Source organism: Aedes aegypti, chromosome 2 (assembly GCF_002204515.2).
Source record: "Aedes aegypti strain LVP_AGWG chromosome 2, AaegL5.0 Primary Assembly, whole genome shotgun sequence".
NCBI lineage: Eukaryota > Metazoa > Arthropoda > Insecta > Diptera > Culicidae > Aedes > Aedes aegypti.
Window position 1 is genome coordinate 242,384,676 of NC_035108.1, and position 17,106 is coordinate 242,401,781.

The 17,106-nt window shown below is 37.5% G+C and overlaps 1 protein-coding gene across 3 annotated transcripts in view; it reads left to right on the forward strand.

The window, feature by feature from the left end:
- The window catches only part of LOC5567651, a 97,350-nt gene that overhangs the window by 34,083 nt on the left and 46,161 nt on the right, over positions 1-17,106 (forward strand). For 2 of the 3 annotated variants that reach the window (XM_001651796.2, XM_021844662.1), the window contains exon 2: positions 13,143-13,461. In XM_001651796.2, the coding sequence (XP_001651846.1) occupies positions 13,442-13,461 (20 nt within the window). In that variant the 5' untranslated portion in view covers positions 13,143-13,441. Of the gene's footprint in view, positions 1-11,146; positions 11,548-13,142; positions 13,462-17,106 lie in introns of those variants that run through there. The other variant, XM_021844661.1, reaches the window with a different exon arrangement.

The following is a 17,106-nucleotide window of genomic DNA, read 5'->3' on the forward strand; positions in this document are numbered from 1 at the left end:
GAATTTTCTCCAGGTTTCTGGTAATGTTTCCATGTCACACGGACATCGAACATAGGGTAACGTATATAATTTGAACATGTATATAATTTGGAAAGGCTAGTCGTTCTATGCTCATTTCCAATGAGATGGTGAGGAATATATGTACGGGAAAACAGGTACACTCAGAAATAAAAATAGTCATAGAATCACTAAAGTTTATGCATTAATGACTATTTTCTATCTGCCTCTTTTTCATTCTGCTGTGAATTTCTACACTAAATGTCATTTAGCCTGGGTTGAAACTTAGCGATGCTTCAACCCAGGCGAATTGACAAATAGGAATAAAATTCCCTACAGAATGAAAGAGAGGCAGATAGAAAATAGTCATAAATTACTAAAATTTAGTCATTCTGTGACTACCCGTGTTTCTGAGTGTATTGCATTATTGACACACTATGCTGCTTATTATTTATGACCATTTTCATAGCAATTACAAATTGGCTTCAAAAATATCAAAATTGTAAATTGTATCAACAGAACATCTGTGAAACCTACGAATGCAAGAGGATGTGCATTTCAAGAACATACAGGGTGTCCGCAAATTATCTGAACAGCAAAATATTGGAAAGATGATCTCGCATTGAAAACAATGAAAAATCAATGTTCATGTACCTTTTTCAATACATCTATATGTTAACGCAAAATACAACTTTAAACAATTTCGAAATTATTGCTTGTTACTGAAATAAGCAAATTTAAATTTTTTGGAGACGTTTTATTATGAGGGCCGCTAGTCATACTGGAGATGTGTTATATTAGATGAATCTAAATTTCCTATTGAAACGTGAAGTAACCTACAGGTTAGTGGCTTCAAATTAGACCGGAATTAGAAAATTATACGATTCAAATCCAGTGAGTTCTATTGACATTTCTCTTCCGTCATAAAGCTCGAAAAACAGCTCCCTTTAAGACACCTCAATGCATATAGCTTGGTACTGCAAATATTTGATATCGGAAATGTGTTAAACTTAGTTCTTAAGAATATAATAAGCCAATGTTTAAAACCATGCAAGAATATTGAATTTATTATGCTTGATTGTATAGAGCCATGTCTTCAAAGTTTGTACGGATAATTTGCGGACACCCTGTACATTAAATGCAATAATAGTGCTCAACATGAGTATATAAGGTAGAAATCCGATGATATCCAAAATAGATTATGGTTTTGTTTAGTTGATATATTTGGCCATCTGATGAAGCACACTGGAATGTTACACACTCGTAGGCGTTTTTCGTGGATCTGATGATATATGCTTGCATTAAATTAAATTATTGATTATCACTAATATACACATCCATTAAGCGAAAAAATGCATAAGTCACATGTAAACTCTTAAGATTTTATGATATGATCGTCTTTTTAAGAAACCATTGTTTGGATATTGAGATAACGCCCCTGTCTAAATTATATTCACATGAGGGTGTCCGAGATGTGTAACAGACAATCCGCCAAAATTACTATTTTGGATGCTAACACTACAGTTTGTAAGCTTTTTCTCCCCAGAAAATCAAAGTACAATGGGGTATTAAGCATATAAGTAACACTACGTAATAAAACATTAGTATCTAATGCAGTTAATCGATCACCGTTTCCAGAAATATCCTTAGCCTGTCCAAAATACATGGTGTTGGGGAGGGGGAGAGTCACCTTTGGCAGGAACACACAAAAATTGACAGAAGCCTTAATGCTCGCAGCTTCAATGCTGAAAATGGTTTATTCAGTATAAATATTGCAAATTACAATTATTATAATTACATACATTTTGGTGTTCACTCCGCACTACCAAAGAAACGGCCTCCCGAACTCTTCTCTTCCAAAGAACACTACTGACTATTTCTCTATTGCAGTGCTGCCAGTTTCACAAACAAATTCCGTCACAACACATGGTTTACCTCAAGTCTTGCTTTTCCTAAAGCTTCAATATTATTTAGATCTGTTTTGTTAAAGTGTACTTAATAATATTCTTGAGAAAGCCCTATCCGAACAATGTCAGATTGGGTTCTCTTTTTTATAATCATTACTTGGACTGGGGAAAATCCAAGTAAATCATTTATTCCATTTTTGATCTCTACAGGTGACTTATAGCCACTTGAGAGACCTTTCAAGACGACTTTGAACAAACGTTCAGTTTTGTCGTCTTTAGTAAAAAATTTGTGCTTCTTTTCTTCAAGATGTTTGAGAAGAAGTTCGCGATTTTTAAGAGTTTCCGGCAAAACGCGACAGTCTCCTTTCTTTGCGATTTATTAGGAGACCTTGATTCCCTTAGTGGAGTTCAAGATCTCCTGCCTAAATCCCCCAAATTCGGAACAACTGACCATGATAGGCGGCACTCTTTGCTTCCTCACTTGAATCAAAGAACCTGCGAGCATTAAGGCTTCGATTTGGTGTTCGGAAAATTTGTCTAGAGCATTGAACTGTTTGCTCATTTCGATGCAATTGTCAACATTATCCATTTCGCCCTTGGAAGAAAGTTCGCATTCCGGAAAAACGTCCTTTCTTCCATTCTTGCCACGTTTAGTAACAGTTTTTAATTCCCACTTTTTTGGAAAACGGTTGAGAATTCAGAGATTCACCCTCGCTTTTGTTTGTAGTTGCAACCATGTTTAGTGAATAAACGAAAGAAGACGTGACCTTCGAGAGGTTTTTCTCCCAAACCGATGTCCAAGAAGGATTACCACTGCTAGCTTTCGCTAACAAGTCAAACGTATAGAGATCAATAGTAGAAAAAAATGGTACTGAAAAGTATTGTTTCAGTAGCACTGAAAAGTACCGTGATTTTTCACTTCAGCACTGAAAAGTACTGTTTTATTGCTTTAGGTAGTTTTTAAAAACTTTCAAGAGCAGGGAGAATCCGTGTACGCACAGCACGAAGATACGATGCGCACGATTATATAAAGAATTCACGATACCAAAGGCGCCTTGTATGGTCGACGTTAAGTCAGAGGTGACCAAGAAAAAAAGTAGAGGTAAAATTATCAAAGCTTAATTTCACTTTGATAAATATTGTAAACAGCGAGAGAAATGTGACACATTTACTTTGGATTACCCATAAAAATCGATACAAGTATGCCGTCAGAGTGGGACAAGTGCAAGTTTTATTCTGCTGTTTAAAATCATTGTTGATTCCATCTTAACATTCGCTCTAGTGAAAGGTTAAAGTTGTGGGAAAATGATAATGCTACTGAATGTGGTTGATTTGGTCACTGTCGTGCAAATTTTGTCGTACACATTGTTTCACCTTGCTTTCGCGTTCTGGCCCACCGAAGCACGAAATGAGAGAATGCCTTCATATAAATTTTTATCGGACCGTAAATTTCATTACAAAACCAACAAAAATGTTTGATTGCTGCGCATATGGTAATCAGCTTTCAATGCCAGAATCAAATTCCAGTTAAACAGGGAAAAAATGCGAACAAATTGGCTGATTCACGGGTTCCATTCAGCCTCCACCGACCGCGTGATTCGCGAACGCATCGAACCATCGAAAACGGACCTTTTTTAATGACACATTATTATTTAATCAACGTTTATATTTATGATGCTTTTTTTCTGCAAGAGCGTGCACATTTTTTCCCTGTACTTCCGATGATGGCGGGCGTTTCTCCGTGAGCGATTACGCGGCGGGATTGCTGCTTTATTTTTAATCAATCGATGCCGTTCGTGACTTTCAGCATCACAAATGACCAAGGAGCAAAAATGCAACGTAAAACCCGGTAGCAATTCACCACTGGCATTGTGTGTTCTTTCTTATAAAGGAAGAAAGGTTTTTGTTTTTTGAAACGATCGAACAAATACATTAGAAATCCAAGTTTCTGGTTCTACCTTATCAACTGAGAGCCTTTTTTTTTGCCAAAGTTGCCAATTTCGCATTCGTATAACATAACGTGTGGCAGGTACGATGATTCTCTATGCCCAGAGAAATCAAGTAAATTTCCATTATGAAAAGATCCTGGATCGACCGGGAATCGAGCCCAGACACCTGCAGCATGGCTTTGCTTTGTAGCCGCGGACTCTAACCACTCGGCTAGAGAAGACCCCTACATGATAGGGCCGTCTCATACAAAACACTTAGATATAAAAAATCATTGTAATGATTGAAACGATACTAATATAGGACTTAGAAAACTCGAAATAGTTTGAGTTTGTATATCATTTGTTTTTTCGACTATCATACTCTTCTGCAGTCGAAAGTAATTTGAATCTGTACCACCAAGGCACTATAATCTGCAATCTGACCCTGGAATTATTGAAGCTGGGCTTACCGCCGTTGCATCGCTTACAAATATACCAATATTTTGAAAACTTTCCGCAGCATAAACAACAATTAAACTAACGCAGCGGCGAGTCACGATGGTGCGAAACGATGGTTGAATGATAATTGAGCGCAGAACGTTGCCAACCGTGGTGACATGAGTGTGAGTGCACATCACCAGAAACGATTGATTTCCGGTTGAACTGTTCCGGAGAGAGAGCGCAAAAAAAATGGGAAAATCCTGCTGAAAACCATATTGAGAGATGGCAAATTGTTCAAATTATAATCGGATGCGGCATATCATTTAATGAACATTGGTAAATGCAGCAATATTGTGTAATTTACCGCAAACGTCCCCTTCAAATGCAGGTGCCACATAGGATACCTACGTGTGTCTGCAGTGATGATTGTGATTGCAATTGAAAAACTTAATATAGATGCGACTTCGTTCAAATTTAAAGAAACATCTTTTTTCCTTTATCAACATTTTTTTACAGCATCATCGAGCAGTTAGAGCTAGAGGATTGAACATAAAGGCTTTGCCTTTTTCATAGTAATTTTCATATAAACTTCAAATGGGGTGTACACAACCAAATTTCTTCCAAATCACTTCAAATTTTGGGAGAATGATTTTTATCATAATTGCCACCGTTTAAGCATAGGGGAGCAAAAATTACAAAATTTGCATTAGTCTACTACACATATCAATGGTTGCTATTCCGTGATTGACCGAAGTCATTGAAGATGCCCAAAGAATCAACTAGAAGCTTGGCTGGGATTGGCCATAATCTTCTTCAGTGTACATAACTCTGAGACTCTATTTATACAGGATAAATAACGGCGATGGCCACGTCCTTGCAGTTAGGTGGGATTAGAGGAAGGAATGTTAGTGTATAACCTTTGCTATTTGGAAACCGTGTTTGCCTCTGCATTTATACAAAGGTCACTGGGAGGGATGTTTATTAATGGGAAGGATCGTTGGGTTGGGTCACAGGATTCACTTTGATAAGCGATTAGACCATGATATACATTTTTTGTGAGATATAAACATGATTTTAAATATAGTATTTCAATTGATATGAAAAATTATAAAGTAGAAGAAAAAAATAATGTCAACACTTGAAGTGACGAATCACTCAAAGCTTATCGAACAAATAGCTAAACACAACATTCCTACAGCTGTCAGGACGAAAGCATGTATTACCATTATTCCACTATGAACTTCTATATATTAAAAACAATATAAAAACTCAACTGACTTGACCATCACCGAACACGTTTATGCTGACATTTACAGTGGCGAACCATTCAAAGTTTTGTTTTAATTACAAAGAAACCATTGTTTTAATTACAAGAAATTAATTATGAAAGAAAAAAATCTGTAAAACGTGAATAATCTATGAATAAGAGTTTATGCCGACACTCACAGTGACGAACCATTCATAGTTTGTTGAAAAATCATATTTACGTCCCACCGTTGTAAGGATTTAATGTACAGTCATACATATTTTACAGTTTTGGAATAAAAGCATGAACCGAGCTCACCAATTTATCCTTCATCCTCGATTGAGCAGCCACAATCCACTTTAAGCTTTAGTTACTGCATACGGAATAACTGAGAAACGCGATTCTATTTTCGCACTCGTACTACGCGGACCGAACACGACTCAAATGGCGTGCTCGGCTGGGATTCGAACTTTATACTGTATTAGGCTACTATACTACTATAAAATTAGGCTATTCAATATTAACATTCAGTTCACATCATATTACATCTCATTTGCCATAGCAGTTCAAAATTTTCACCGATGAATTGAATCCAGCTCATAAGAGAAAAAAAAAACGCTTCCTCATAAATTCAACCTGAATATATAAAGCATTTGGTCGAATAGACAATTAGTCAAAAATTTAGCCGAATAGGCATTTTACAGTGATATATTTTGACTTTAATACACAGCAATTGGGTCTTATGGTAAGGGCTATTACTAGAGGTTGTATACGCTGGACAACATAATATAGTGCAAGAAATCTGCATTGGTGGAGTGGTGTTTCTTGAACAAACTCCAAGACTTCAATATACGACCACGACGAATGATATTTTGAGATTACAGTTGATAACCGAGACTCTCTCACAAAACTGATTGACCCATTTCGTTGTTGACATTACTTGATGTAATTTTCTTCATTGAGGCTTACTCTGCGAGTCGAATGAATCGCGACGAGTTGATCTCAAATCGAAGCAAGTCTCACCTCTCGCGATACACAGGATAACCACAATTCTCTTGTTTGTTTTTTTCCATTGAATTAATTATCACCTTTTTTCAATCAAAATCGTCGACTCTTCTTTGAAAGCCAGTAGGATAAAGATTATGTATAAAACGATTATATATATACGATGATATTTTTAAAGAATAATGAATTCAATAGATCATAATGTTTCCAACGCTGGGCATTAAATAGACACCATCAATTAAAATAAAACGTTTTGTCTTCCAATCTAAAAATGTCTAAAGAATAATAACGTTCACAAGAATAGTTTATCCTGTATAGATTCGTTATTGATTTCTGATGAAAAGTATTTATGCCCAAAATAAACATAAGATCATTGTGCAGAAACTCTAGTTCGATTTTATATCTGTTGAACCAAACGATTTTCGATCAACCATTACTGAATAATCTTTCGACGAAATGTTCTAAGGCCATTCGACCAAACTTCCATTCGACCAAATGTCCTAAAGCCCATTTTAGGGACCACTACAAATCTCGACAAACATACTTATAGGGTAGGTGTACCAGTTATGGACGTAGTGGTTCCCTATTTCGCCATACGTAATTACTTTAATGTATTCAAATTTTGATTTTTTTTGTGTGTTGTAGTAGTTAGATTTAAGATACACCTTGATGTTAAAACATTTAAAAAGATTTAAAATGTGAAAGTTATCAAAATTTCACATATGGCCAAATAGGGAACCACTATAGCCATAACTGGTACACTTTCCCTAATTAAACTTTTATAAAATTTCCGAAAAAAAATAGCACATTCAGAATGGGATTTTGTTGACTTCACGAAAAACAAGAAGATAAAAAAACTTTAGAAACTTTAGAGGCCTATAGCTTGAAGAAGAGACCAAAAAGAGACCGAAATAGAACAAACAGGAAAACATAACCTTAAAGGAAATGAAAGATAAGAGTTTGATTCTTTATCATGGAATCAGGCTAGACATTTCTCGGTTTTGTAATTCTTAATTTTTTTAGTAATTTCGTGAGAATTTATGTATTTATGATTCAAAGTTTATTCCAAATGTTATTTCATGAGTTCATTAGCTTATTATTTCCCGTAAAATTCCTCCCAGAATTTTCAAGATTCTTTTTGATATTTATTAAGGAAGACCTAAGTCCTCCAGGATTTTATCCGGTGATTCTTCCATCGATTTCATTAGTAACAACTGTAGAATTCGATTGAAGGATTAATGGAAAAATATCTGGAGGAACTTTTAGTATAGTCTTTGGAAAAAATCGGGGTTATCCCTGGAAAAAAGAGACTCTAGAGAGAGTTTTGATTAAAATAGAGACCTTTGAGACCTTACATTGAAACAGAGACTATTCGAAGACTTTCATTAAAATAAAATTAAAATCCCCAGAAAAAAATCTGCTATCAGCCTTTCACCAATGTTTTGAACTCAAAACTGTTAAATACATCTGTATGCTCAACAACTTGATATTAAAACATGGATAGAACAAGCATAATTTGAATTAATCTACCAATAAGAAGGGAATCATTAAATGAATTTTGTTGTTGACGAATAGGCCCCAATAAATTAAATTTAACCAGTTAACATATGAAATCTAGAAATATATATTCAATATAAAAAAACATTACTTACATAAATTTAAAATTAGTTTACATTCGTTAGGAATTTAAAACATTTTTTAACGTTATAAAGAAGATTGACTTTTGATAATGAAAAACTTATAAAAGTACTGCAAAATATCAAAATGTTTTTTTTTTCTGGTAAAAGGGCCCCCACATTTGAAAATCTGGTCCTGGTAAGCATATTGCCTATGTATCAGGCGTAAGAAAAGGCGTGCTAAATAATGATTGAAGAATGGAAGCTTAGGAAATCGTTCTTTTTGTCCGTCTCAGGCAGTGGGGTAAATTGGTGAACAAAGTCTTTTCGTTCCTGCGTTACAGAAAAATGCTACCTCAACGGTGATTTCTTTAGTACAATTGTATGCCTGCTTTCTTTGCTTACGATCGACCGAACACGAACGCTGTAGAGAGCATCGCATCATTTTATTTTGACGTACACTCATGCATCAGATTTCATATGATAACTCTACGACAACGCCATAGTTCGGTCAATTTTCTGTATACTATCGTATATTAGTTTGAAATCTGTCTACTATAATCATAATATACCACTTATTTTCAAAAAAGGCAATGGACGGGAAAAGAACGGCGATCAAATTTGGTCATCTATACGTTTTGCATAAAGCAGTTTCATATATGAACAGGTGGCATTTTAAAAGAAGGCATATAATTTTGATTATGCCAAACGTCCGAATGCGAAACGTCTTTATGCGGAATGTCCCATCCCCTCAAGATCAATCCATTCTTCCATCCATCTTCCAAACTTGACCATTTTGTATCAAATTGACCTTACTTTATTCATACCAGAATTGTACATCTATGAATTTCTGATTTTAGTGTGACTTACAAAAAAATACTTTTAGTTAGTTTTTCAAGATTTTCTTAAACTTACACTAATAACAGATTAGCGACAAATATTATCACATTCTTATCTATTTTTCATACAAGTAAATCCACGTTTTCTAATTACAGCCATTTCACATTAATGCAAAACTATCTAAAATGAAAGGAAATGTTCGTTTGAAACAAATCTCAGAACATCATCGATGTAAAGTAAATATTAGAAATAAACATTTCCCAGTAACAACGATTCGTACTATAATTTAAATGAATATTTTTAACAAAACATCAAGATAATTGATAACAAAATATCGAAGTTTGTGTTGAAATTTGTAATCATATTTGATACCTAAAGAGACATTGATTTTATAATTAACAATACAACTACAAATGGATCAAACCTACTCCGATAACTCTAAAACGTGCATCGATAAATTTCGACATCTGTGTTCTCGAAAGACAAAATAGAGACAGTATGGCAGTATGCAACATTTTAAGACTACGTATTGCTATTGTCTGTCAAACAATGATCATCCACAAATGTAGAACACAGATAATTTAGAATATGTACATTGAACATGAACTCATCGCGTTAAGTATCATAAGGGCATGTATGATATTAAACGCGAGTTTAAACTATTTTGTCATTTTTTTTCAATTATTTTTCGGGAGCCAAGCTCAAGCTTCGGGAGAGCCAGAGGGGGGCAATGGCCTTGGGGCATAAATCCGAGTAATTTCATCGAATTTTTCAGATTGGCCACCTTCCGGGACTCCAGGAACCGGTTCTGCATGGACCAAATTTTTCTGGTGATGTTCATTGGTAATTGGTTCCTTTATTACAGAGAAATTTTATGCCAAAATATCCATCAACCGAATAGCACTGATGTGAATTACAAATACAAAACTGCCATGGAAACTTACTTTTCGGATGTTACGGATTTCCGGAACCGGGTATGAATAACTAATGGATTTGAGAATCTCCATTCACAGTCCACGTGAATATCTAGGGGCCAAGATAGCCGTAGCGGTAAACGCGCAGCTATTCAGCTTGACCATGCTGAGGGTCGTGGGTTCGAATCCCGCTGGTCGAGGATCTTTTCGTAAAGGAAATTTTCTCGATTCCCAGGGCATAGAGTATCTTCGTACCTGCCACACGATATACACATGCAAAAATGGTCAATCGGCCAAGAAAGCTCTCAGTTAATAACTGTGGAAGTGCTCATAAGAACACTAATCTGAAAAGCAGGCTTTGTACCAGTTGGGACGTAATGCCAGAAAAAAGAAGAAGTGGATACCTATTCAACAATATGAGGACGATTCTGATTACTTGTTTAGTTACGAAACTACAGGTTTTCAAATTAAGGGTCTTTAAAGGGACATTTTTCAGATGTAGCAGGTTCCCGATGGCCACAGTGACCAAATCTGGATCTCCGGGAGGGTTTCTGAAACTAGACATGTGTGCCTTTCAATTAAGTCTAACAGATTCTAAATTCGGTCAACACACTGATTTTTGCGATCTGTTTGAATTTTCGGCGAAAACGACCACAATTTGTAACTTTTTTTATGCAAGCTCCCCTAGGGGTCATTCAAAAATTTTGTTTCCGCAAAAAATAAAATTTTCCACAAAAAATTATTGTCAGAAAATTTTAAATTACTAGGTTCATTCCAGCACATCTACGTTAACTGGTGCATTTTACCCCAGGTCCCCCTAACTCTAACATTATTCTAGCCTTTTTATCCTCCGCTAGAACAAACTTACAGTTTTCACATAGAGGTTTTTGACCCAGTCAGCATATAAGTTACAAGACCCAGTCTTACTTTTTTCACTCAATAGGGTACTGCACCAGCACCGGCCGCATCTTTGAATAAGAACAAGAACAAGAAATTTGACTTTGAAACTACATAAATGAAATCAAAAGGCACCATATTACCGTGCCATGACTAATATAAATGCACTTCGCTAGCAGTTTTCTAAATGCGCAATGCTCGTCTTTCGCCGACCTGGGGCAACGAAGCCCGAGCTAAATGATTTGTTTTTGTGTTCAATCTGATTTTAGCTTTGTGCCGGTGCGTATTGTTGCATCAATGAATAAATTCCGTTGCTTGCTGTTTACAACCACACTGCTGCCAATTGCTGTTACAACTTGTTCATTACGTCAAAGTCAAGTTCAAATGGATTTTAAATTTTCTCTATTAGCGCACCCGGTTGGCTTATAGTGATCGGTGAGGTAGTCAAGTGAGCGTGCGTGCAAAGCGTTGTCGTTGAGTCTCGATGTTTGTGCTTACTGCAGAGCATCGATTTCGCGCGCGCCCTTTTTCTAGATCGAATCGTGAAGTTTTCTCACGTTTTAGTAGCAGCAACGGAACGGACGGAAGTGAATTGATTGTATCGTTTCCAAGAGAGACAGAGGGAATGTATAATTATTGCTAGCTGGTGGAATTTATGCTGTTCTTTGTTGGTGCAAGATTTCGCCCGGATCTGGACGATGGACGTGACGAATGTGGAGAGTGGAGAGGGGGTCTGACGTTCGACGTGGGTATCAGGTATCAGTTTATTGGAAGAATGTGGCTCCGTACGTGTTATCTTATCGAGGAGAAAAGGCTAAAAGCAGAAGCGTTGGCAGGAAGTGTTGTGTTACTATTACAGTGTATTGATCTAGGTACACTAAAACCCCGTTTTACGAAGTGGGTCTTACATAAGTTCATTTCAATCAATTTGTTTTTACGAAGTTCGTAAATTAAGTCGTTTTACTTGAAAATTATGTATTGTATTATGGTATACATGCTTCAGCAAAGTTGTAGACCATGAAATTTAAAAACAGAATTACCAAAAAAGTTTTCTTGTAGATCTTGAATTGACCGATTAATATATTTTTTTCCTATGTTCTCATTAGGTTATCCATAGAGAAGTGGTTTCCTAACTTCAGCGTTTTCCATTCTAATATCTTATCAAAGTACTCTATGAACTACTTTTAGAACTTTGAAAAATACGTGATTTGGTGAGTGATGGAACTCGCTATCTCTTTTCGCAAAAGCAAGCTTACTTTTATTGTGAATATCTCTGATTATCTGTTAAGGGCATTGGAAAGACAAAATGATTTTCTATAATACATAAAAAATCAGATGTGTTATTTAGATTAGAGTTCAACAAACTGCACTTACTTTGCATTTTGAGCATGAAAATAAAACTTTAGACAAAATGGACTTCCACAATATATTTTCTAAAAACATAGCCTTTTTACTAAATGTTATCCAGAAATATGTTAGTCCACAATATGACATAAACATTATCATTAATTTTCTCATTTGCTTATATACTGTCAAAGTATGAATAATATTTAGAACTTGAAAATATACAAATTTTTATACGGAATAAAAATTTTATATCTTTTTTTAGAGACAGCCGGCTTCTTCACTCACTAAATTACGCATTTTTCGAAGGTCTAAATGTGGTTCATAGACTACTTTGATGAAATATTAGAATCGAAAAGGATGGAAACAGAAAAGCAGGTTTCTTTAAACCACCCTATGCGAACATGAGAAAAAAATAAGTCAAATTAATACCAAAAAACGTTTTTGGTAAAGTTTTTTTGAAGTCTACAATTTGCTGCAGCATGTATACCATATATTTTAAAAATTAGAAAGTTGCCAATTTTTTTACAAATGAGAAAGTTGCCAATTTCATTTCTATGAAAATGTGGACCACCCTTATTTTGAATTACACAAAAAAGATGTAAGTAATACTAAAAACTTTGAAGAATACAGTTTTTGTCTATAATATTTGATTCCCTAAATATTATATTTTGTTTAGTAAAAGCTAAGAGTCATTGCCATATGAAAAAAATCTCAAAAATTTCCTCATAGTCAACTGTATTCCACTTCAGTAGTGACTTACTGGTGACGACTGTGACTGAAACTAAGAGGTATATTTTTTGTTATCGTTTAATACATTGTAAACACCTAGCTGGCAGGGATCGACGTCACATGACGCAATTGGCTGACAGGGGCAGTGCTCCCGTGGTTAGTTCGTCACTTGCAAATCATTTTCTATCATGTTATTCCATTGACAATTGTACCCGACTCAAACGAATGTGAGAGAATTTTAGCTAACAATCGTTACTTTTCCTCCTTCATTTCAGGATGCCTTCTAATACTCAACCGGAACAATTGGACGCTCCAACAGTGCTGCGATGAAAGTGACTTGTCTCAAGAGAAAAAGAAGAAAATAAAACGGATAGAAAAGCAACCAATCTATGATGTGACCTGATTCTGCTTGAAATCGTCGATGTGTGTGGTGATTAGCAATTGTGCTTAAAACCGTTTGTGCTGTGATAAGTTTAACGTGCGCGTTAAAAAAAAAATCTGTAGTGCTTTTTTGGAATATTATCGCCACTACCTCTTTGTATTATTAGAGTATACGACCTTACAATCACGTATCATGTGTCGATGCTGTCAGAGGTAAGTGTGATAGATGTAAACAAGTGATTAGCAGATAAGTTTAATGGCTTTACAAAACAAGAATGATAATTACGAAAAGTTTGTTAGGGTTAACCATAAGGTTGATTTGCAAATAGACACACAGCAAAAAAGGATTGTGATATTTCGAATTTTTAAAGTGGGCTACTCGCCAAGGGCGAAGATCACTTTGATAAAGCAAATTGACGCCGTAAATGTTGAGTAAAATTACATCCAAAATGCTGTAATAACAGTTATAACACGACGAGATTGGTCGATTTTTGTCGTTCCATCAGTCAGCCGTAGGGTAACTAAGAATTTGTTTAATTCGGTCCTTAAATGTTTAATGAATTCTTGTTTTTATTTAACAATACGAAAGAGCATGTTCTTGCCACGTACTTTATCAATTTTTCTAGCTCAAATAACGGTTATAACATTTTTAAACTTCAATTTTAAAAAAGGTTCCAAATATGATCCTTGACTCTTGTGATCATGTTTGACATTCACTTTTTCGACAAAAATGCCACAGGGCTCAAATAACGGTTATAACATTTTTAAACTTCAATTTTAAAAAAGGTTCCAAATATGATCCTTGACTCTTGTGATCATGTTTGACATTCACTTTTTCGACAAAAATGCCACAGGGCTTATAGTTTTAACACTGGGATTGTTCCTATCTGATATTTCGGAAGGGACACGGAAAACAGAGTATACCCAAAATTTAAGTTTAAACCAAGGGGTGTGACAAAATCTCAAAAATCATAAAAAATGCTTTTTGGACTTAAACCAATGAAAATCATTTAAAAATTGAGTAAACATGTGTTTCTGCCCTAAAATTAAGCGTTTGATACTAAAATTGGGACAGGGCTTTAGGACCCTATTAAACGAAAAGTTGCTGATCGAGGAGGCGATAAACGAGAAGCTGGAGCGGGAGAAAGAGTATTTGGTTCGGAAGCATGAGCTAATGCACCAGCAGGATGAAGATGTGATGAGTGTAAAGAGTGGACGAAGCAGTCATGCAAGCACCGATTCCACCAGAACATTCAGGTGGGCCAGTCGGATCGTCAACATCCGTGTAAATCCGTGAATTCTCCGTCAGTGGCCACCAGTGAGCCCTAGCAGGAATGATGGAATCAGTCCCTCGTACTATCGACAGCATTTCTATCGGAGATAGTCCGGAGTTCTAGGACAATTTCGGGAACCACCCAGGAGCAACCAAGGAAGCTGTCAGCAGTTTTCTCCTTCACCAGTCCACCGGAAGCGGAAAGACTGGAAACGTTGATCCAGTTTGGACTAGCCGTCTAAAAATTATGTGGTAACTTGCAAGCAGTGAGAATGAACAATCACTTGTCTAACCCTATCCTGCTACAGGATAAGCTGCCGGTCAACATCAAGTTCAACTGGGGTCTGCATCAGGAGAACTTGCCGATGGTCGATTTGAAAACGTTCAGCGAGTTCATGAGGAAGGTTACTACCGCTACTAGTGGTGTGACGAACTTCTCGTTAACATCGAAGCCGATGAAGGATGAACAACTGTCAGAAACACCATCATCGTCTCCTACATTCGGAACCCACCAAGAAACAACCAGTCACCGATGTCACTGTAACCATCCACCGTCAACCTATTTCATCGAAACTGTTCAAGATCCTGCCAGTGACTTTGTACGGTTCAGTGAATACGTACGCGTTCTTGAACGACGTCGGTAACAACTGTTGAACAAGCGATTGCAGACAAATTGGGAGAGAAAGAACGAGCGCATTCCTTGTGCATCCATTGGACCAGTGGAATCAATAAAAAAATGGTGACGACAGAACTAGAAACGCTTAGCATTTCGGAGCCAGGGTGTGGCACGGTCGAGAACCTGGGACTACCGGAACAGTCGGTGGACGTTGGACAGCTGGCGAAAGAGTAACAACATCTGCGGCGTCTACCAGTTAGGAGTTACCGAGGGGCCGTTCCTGGACTGCTGATTGGATTGAGCAACTCACATCTGTTGACAACGACGAAGCTTCGAGAAGGTCAAGAGCGAAAATCAATCGCTGCATAGACTCGCATCGGGTGGGTTGGGTCGCCTATGCGGGAGAGCAGCAAATTTCCAGTATCGGCAAATGCGCCGACACGTTGGGAATGAATACGTTCGTCATTTTTTCTCGGTTGAGAGCCTTGGAGTTCCCTTAGTTCCTAACTTGGAGGAAGTGAGGATCAACAATCCTCGAAGAGACTACGGTGCGAACGGCAAGTGGAAAGTTCGAGACCGGACTTCTTTGGAGAGAAGATTCCATCGAGTTTCCAGACAGTCGTACCATGGCAGAGCGTCGATTTAGATGCCTTGGAATGCGTTTAGAAAAGGAACCGCAGTTGTACGACAGCGTTCGAAAACAAGTAGCAGACTACACATTGAAGGGCTACGTTAACATAGTAACGAAGGATGAATGACCGAATTTGATCCGCGGTGTACGTGGTATCTTCCCCTAGCCGTGGTGCTGAAGCCAGAAAGCCTGGAAAAGTACGAGTGATTTAGGTTGCGGCTGCAAAGGTGAATGGAGTGCCGTTAAACTCCATGCTCCTCAAAGGCCCTGATCTTCTGACTCCGCGGCTGCAAGCCACCTTCAGATTTCGAGAACGCGAAATAGCGTTTTCCGGCGACATCCAGGAAATGTTTCTGTAAGTTGGAATCCGGAAGGAGGATCGAAGCGTGCTTTTGTTCGCCTACCGTAACTCACCGAATGAACCATTAGTGACCATGGTATCCGACGTTGCAATCTTCGGAGCAACGTGTTCTTCTGCATAGTCACAGTATGTGAAAAACCTCGATGCAACGGAGTATGCACAAGAATACCCAAAGCTAGCGGCAGCCATCAATAAGAAGCATTTTGTCGACGACTAACATGATAGCGTCGACACAGTAGAGGAAGCTGTTAAATTAGCCTTGCAAGGGGCCGAAGTCTACGGGAAAACAAATTTGCATATACGCAACTTGGTGTCGAATCGGTCGTCGGTTTTGGAAGCCATCGGAGAAGTGAACCCGACTACTGTGAAAGCGACTACTGGAGAGCGAGACCGCACCGACTAAGAGGGCGATGCTGAGCTTCGTGATGAAGATCTACGATCCGCTGGGACTAGTCGGCTAGCTCGTAGTTCAAGGGATCCTGTTGCAAGATGTTTGGAGCGCGAAAGTGGATTAGGACGATAAAATACCCGAGGATCTATTAAAACGCTGGACATTGTGGCTGCAGGGTTTGAAAGAGTTGGACAACGTGCGAATACCGCGGAGTTACTTCCCCGGGTACGATCCTTCCTGCTACGATGATCTGGAACTCCACATATTCGTACGGGAGAGAACAAGCATACTCATCTGTGGCCGATTTCCGCTTTCGAGACCACGGATAGATACGCTGTGCGCTAGTGACTTATAGGACAAAGGTAGCTCCACTACAACTAACTTTTGTACCTCGGCTGGAGTTGTAGGCCATCGTAATCGGCGTACGTCTTCGTAAGACCATTGAAGATGATCATTCAGTTCAAATCAAATGCACTTTCTATTGGTGTGATTCAAGAAACGTTGTTTCGTGGATAAGGTCGGATACCCGATGATATCGGCAGTACGTGGTGTTCAGAGTCAACGAGATCCTGAGCCAGTCGAACTG